The 5,207-nt window shown below is 41.7% G+C and overlaps 1 protein-coding gene across 1 annotated transcript; it reads left to right on the forward strand.

Annotated features, from left to right (window-relative positions):
* Nucleotides 1-138: 138 nt before the first annotated feature.
* On the forward strand, nucleotides 139-3,682 carry LOC112454887. Its single transcript, XM_025016518.1, has 4 exons — nucleotides 139-1,633; nucleotides 1,915-2,251; nucleotides 2,364-2,652; nucleotides 3,536-3,682. The coding sequence occupies exons 1-4, from the start codon at nucleotides 139-141 to the stop codon at nucleotides 3,680-3,682; spliced, it is 2,268 nt and encodes a 755-aa protein (XP_024872286.1).
* The last annotated feature ends 1,525 nt before the right edge of the window (nucleotides 3,683-5,207 follow it).

The raw sequence follows: 5,207 nt of genomic DNA on the forward strand, positions 1-5,207 counted from the left end.
TTTGAAGCTATTTACGTTTTCCTTGTAATTAATACAGATTTCAAACATTTTGGTCCTTCGAGCCGGATCAGGATCCCGGATATAGATCCTGAATATAAATACATATACAGTTCTAGAATACCGGTGTACGGCCTCAGGATGAGACTCAGTCATATTGAAAATCATATAGATCAACAGCTCACCCTGATGGGCATAATTGCAAAAACGGTTGATAATTTATTGACTATTGGGCGGGAAAATGTTATGCCGCATATGGTGCACACGCGTATTGCAGATCTACAAGATAATTGGGATCAGTTCTCGATACGACAACATGCCATCGGAATGGCTGTGCGCGGATTAAATGCAGAGGAAAGATTAAGTGTAATCAATCATGCGTATTTTTCGGAAGGCTTGTTTTCAAAGACGCATCAAAGCTACCTTCGGGAAATAGATAAGTTAAATTCTTTACTCGCGCCTGAGCATCCCGCGCCGGAACAAGTTTCAGTAACGCCTACGACTTTTACACAACCTTTTTCGCGAGAACAAGAGTCGGTACCGCCTTCGACTTCTACGCAATTTCGTTCGAATAATCCAGATTACCATTATTACTCACGCTTGCCGGAAATCGAGTTGCCCAAGTTTGACGGAGTGCAGTCTAATTGGTTATCCTTTAAGGATCTATTTAGTTCAATTGTTATAAAACGTCCTTCATTGACCTCTGTCGAGAAATTACAGTATTTAAAAACGAGATTGTCCGGATCAGCTGCTTTATTACTTAAAAATACTACGCTTACCTCTGACAATTTCCAAAAGGCCTGGGATGCCTTAATTGCGTTTTACGAAAATACTAGATTACTTGTTAACGAGGCTCTTCAAGCCTTATTTTCTTTAAAACGCATGACGAAAGAGTCACATAAGGAAATGGAAATGCTTTATACTAATCTCACTCAGATATATCGTACGCTGGAAACTTTACAACGCCCTGTAGAAACTTGGGACGATATATTTGTTTTTACTGCCGTTCAACGTCTGGTTTCGGAATCTGTAAAGGCTTGGGAGAATCATTTAGGATCGAATAAACAGCCCCCCACTTGGGAACAATTCAAGGACTTCTTGTTTAATCGTTTGCATTCTTTACAAGCATTTGAAAAATGCACACTAGGAAAATCAGTTCCATCTGCCAAATCACATTTTTCGGGAAAACCAAAGGACGAGAAAGCGGGTAAGAAGAATTCGTGCGTGATTTGTTCGGCGAAACACTACGTAGCCCACTGCCCTCAGTACACCGCTAAAACCATTGAACAACGTCTAGCAATTATCGCGAAGCATAAGTTATGTTTCAATTGCCTCGGTTTACACAGATCATCGGCATGTCGCGTAACCACGCGATGTTTGAAGTGTGGAAGCAAACACCACACCACCATTCACAAAGTCAAAGGGAAACCTACCAATTCGGATCAAGCTACGGCCAAGGCCGAACCACAGGCGGATTCATTTTCTACTTCTACGAAGGAACAGGCGTCACAATCCAATTCTACCAATACGAATGCAAAGGCTGTGAATTCCACTTCGGTCTCACAATTAACATCTGTATTATTAGCCACAGCGCAGATCATAATCGAGGGCCCCAACGGGGAATTTACTAAGGCTCGTGCGTTAATAGATCAAGGATCCGAGATATCTTTAATAACGGAAAGAATTGTACAACGGTTAAACCTACCGAGAAGACATTCGTTTATTCCTTTGATTGGAATAGGAGCTGAGAAAACCCGTAAAACAAGAGGAATTGTGAATTTCAAGTTTAAGCCACATTTCAACAGCGAGTACGAAGGGTCTATTTGTGCTCACATCTTACCAAACTGACAGCTTCGTTACCTTCTTTGCGTTGTGAAGAATCAGCATGGGAGCATCTGAAAAATTTACAATTTGCAGACCCTAAATTTACAGTTCCAGGTTCTATAGACGTAATTCTGGGAGCAGACATTTATAGTAATCTCATTGAAGAAGGAATTGTTAAGGGAGCTGTGGATACTCCACTCGCACAATGCACAAAATTAGGATGGATTATTTCTGGTCCTGCAAGAAATGCTCCTACCTCTTCCTTTACTCAAAGTCTCCACGTCTCCATTAATCGGGAGCTACATGATTTAATTCAACGATTTTGGGAGATGGAAACGGTCCCTTCCTACAATGATTCGTCATTAACTGCTGAGGATCAGCAATGCGAATTGCACTTTCAATCTACGCATACTAGAGATGCCAGTGGACGGTATCAAGTTCGAATGCCTTTTAAACAACCCGGCCAATAAATTAGGAGATTCTCGTATGAAAGCCGTTCAGGTGCTTAATAGTCTGTCAAAACGATTAATTTCAGATTCTAGGTATGCGGAAGCTTATCAGGGGTTTATGGACGAATTCGAAAGGTTGCAACACATGACGCTAGTTCCAGAATCCGATCCTGAACCTCAATTAGTATACTATTTACCACATCACGGAGTCTTACGGGACAACGATCTTAATAGAATCAGAGTAGTTTTTAATGGCTCAAGCCCTACTACCACGGGATGTTCTCTGAATGATCTGCTACATACAGGAGCTAAACTTCAAATTAATGTATTCGATGTTCTGGTTTGGTGGCGACGATTTCCTTATGTCTTTTCGTTCGATATGGTAAAAATGTTTCGTCAAATTCTGATACATCCCGAAGATCGGGACTTTCAACGAATTTTGTGGATTCTTCGATCAAAAGGAATCATTACCATTAGAACTTTTAGACTGAACACTGTGACTTACGGATTTATCTGTTCCCCATTCTTAGCCCTTCGGACAGTGATACAATTGATCAAAAATGAAGGTATGAAGTATCCTCTTGCGGTCCCAGTCTTGGAAAAGGGCCGTTATATGGATGACGGATTCGGAGGCGCTGACTCTATTCAAATGGCACAAGAAGCTGTCAAACAGAAGAGAAAAAGACTGTACTTGCGTTGGGATTGTGTTGGGATCCTCCTACGGACACCTTCTACTTCACAATTGAGTTACCGGTTACTAAAGTAATTTTGAAACGAAGTATCATGTCAGTCGTCTAAAAATCTTTGATCCTCTTGGACTGCTCGCTCCAATAATTATAGCTGCAAAGGTTCTTATACCAGAATTATGGACTCTGAAACTTGAATGGAATGACCCTCTACCCGACGCGGTATCTGCCAAGTGGAATAAATTTGTAAGTCAGTTACACGAAAATTACGAAATTGCCATTCCTCGATGGATCGGGGTAACAGTTAATCATCGCATTGAATTACACGGACTTTACGACGCCTCTTAGCAGGCAATTGCTGCTGTGGTATATATACGTTCCACAGACATTAACGGCGTTACAAAGGTCACCTTGTTGTGTGCACAAACAAAGGTAGCACCACTTAAGCGTATTACCATACCTCGTTTGGAACTCGAAGGCGCAATTCTGCTCATGAAACTAAGTTCTCAATTTTTGACAGTTTTCGAATGTGCTAATCTACTGCTTTTCTGTTGGATAGATTTCTGTTGGAAATTCCAGGTAATGAGAATCCTGCTGATTATGCTACACGTGGGTTATCACCCGCTCAACTCCAGGAATTTGAAATCTGGTGTCAAGGACCGCTTTGGCTTTCAGAACCATCTGAAACCTGGCCGAACAAGTCACAAACTCACTATGCTGAAGTAAACTTGGAAGAACGTCTAGTTAAAAAATGTCACTAATGCAAAGGATTTTGAGTTCGGATTTGTGGGATTTCGCAGTTTGATACTCGAACTCAACGCGTTTATTGCGCATTACAGCTACATGTATGAGAGCAGCTGATCGATTTCGACGGACAACCGAGATACTCTCCGATACGCAATTGACTTCACAAAAGTTGAATAAAACAAGACTCTTCTGAATAAAAGCAGTACAACAATTACATTTCAAACATGACTTGCAAGTTTTAGCTTTCGGTAAACATCTTGATAAATCTAGCCCTCTTTTTTGACTAACACCAATATTGAATTACGACGGATTTCTCTAAATGGAAGGCCGACTCCATTTCGCTTTTCTTTCTATGAATATAAACCATCCGTTTATTCTGCCTAAAGACTCACCCATTACGAAACGGATAATTTCTAACGATCACTTACGCACGATGCACTGAGGTACACAACTAACGACTACCTTCATACAGACTCAGTACTGTATAGACAGAAGACGGGCTAGAATACGTTCAGTCAATTTAAGATACATCCATCGCTGTATACAAAAGATTCACAGTCAATAACGGAATGCCATGGAAACTGCAACTCTCCTGCTGCTCCTTACATTGGAAGAAAATGAAACACTGGGGTCCGTTCGGTTAAATTCCTTCTCAAGCTGCACATAGGAGACACCTTGCTCACTTTCAAGGAGAAGAACACCTTGCGAAATAAGATCGAGGACACCCTCCATTCTCGACCCCTTTGTCTGCAAACTAAGGATCATGAGGATCTAAAGTTAATTTATTTCCAAACCATTTGGTTAAGCGTGGACCACGCCTTTGCGGGCTGGTTAAAGCCCATCCGATATACGTCGGATAAATCTGTCGTACGACAGATCCTTGCAACCTCCCGGTCACTTTACGAGCAGAAGTGAGCCAGTGAGGGTCTCTAAACTGTTGTTGGTACCAACAAAGCCTCACGCTTAAATCAGAGCTTCACGCTTAAATCAAAGCCTCACGCTTAAATCAAAGTCTCACGCTTAAATCAGAGTCTCACGCTTAAATCGATGGCAATTGGTTTGCCAAATGTTAACTAACTGCTGGACTAGATAGTCTAAATAGTGTTTACAACACTACCTTTCTATTTTACAAATGGAACAAAGCTGTACCATCGCTAACTATTGGTTAGTTTTGCTAGTCGTCAAGGAAAAGAACCATCCGCAATATCGAACAGATGTTCCTAGAGAGGACAAGAGAGTCAACATCACCACCATGAGGTCTGCTTCGTGCCACCGCCGGAAGAATCGTCGCATCCGACCCTGGCTTAGACGCAAAACGATAGGCGATCCACAGTCAGGCGCCAACGACCACCCTTATTGAGAACCAAAGCCGCAGCAACAACAGCAGTAGACGTATCAATCATCAGTTAGACGTAGTACAAATGTTCGTTGACTTGAGTCAACGAAGGCGGGGAGAAATGTTTAGATAGTTGTAAGATAGAGCGAGAAGTTAGTAACAGCGCTC

This window comes from Temnothorax curvispinosus, unplaced genomic scaffold (genome assembly GCF_003070985.1).
Source record: "Temnothorax curvispinosus isolate PA1 unplaced genomic scaffold, ASM307098v1 QBEX01005510.1, whole genome shotgun sequence".
Lineage (NCBI taxonomy): Eukaryota > Metazoa > Arthropoda > Insecta > Hymenoptera > Formicidae > Temnothorax > Temnothorax curvispinosus.

What these genes read in the sequence shown, in the direction of transcription:
- LOC112454887 (XM_025016518.1), top strand. Translation starts at nt 139, where the DNA reads ATGAGACTCAGTCATATTGAAAATCATATAGATCAACAGCTCACCCTG. An exon ending in ACTAGAGATGCCAGTGGACG is followed by an intron (nt 2,252 to 2,363) that starts GTATCAAGTTCG and finishes TTCAGATTCTAG; the next exon opens with GTATGCGGAAGCTTATCAGG. An exon ending in ATGTCTTTTCGTTCGATATG is followed by an intron (nt 2,653 to 3,535) that starts GTAAAAATGTTT and finishes TGGAAATTCCAG; the next exon opens with GTAATGAGAATCCTGCTGAT.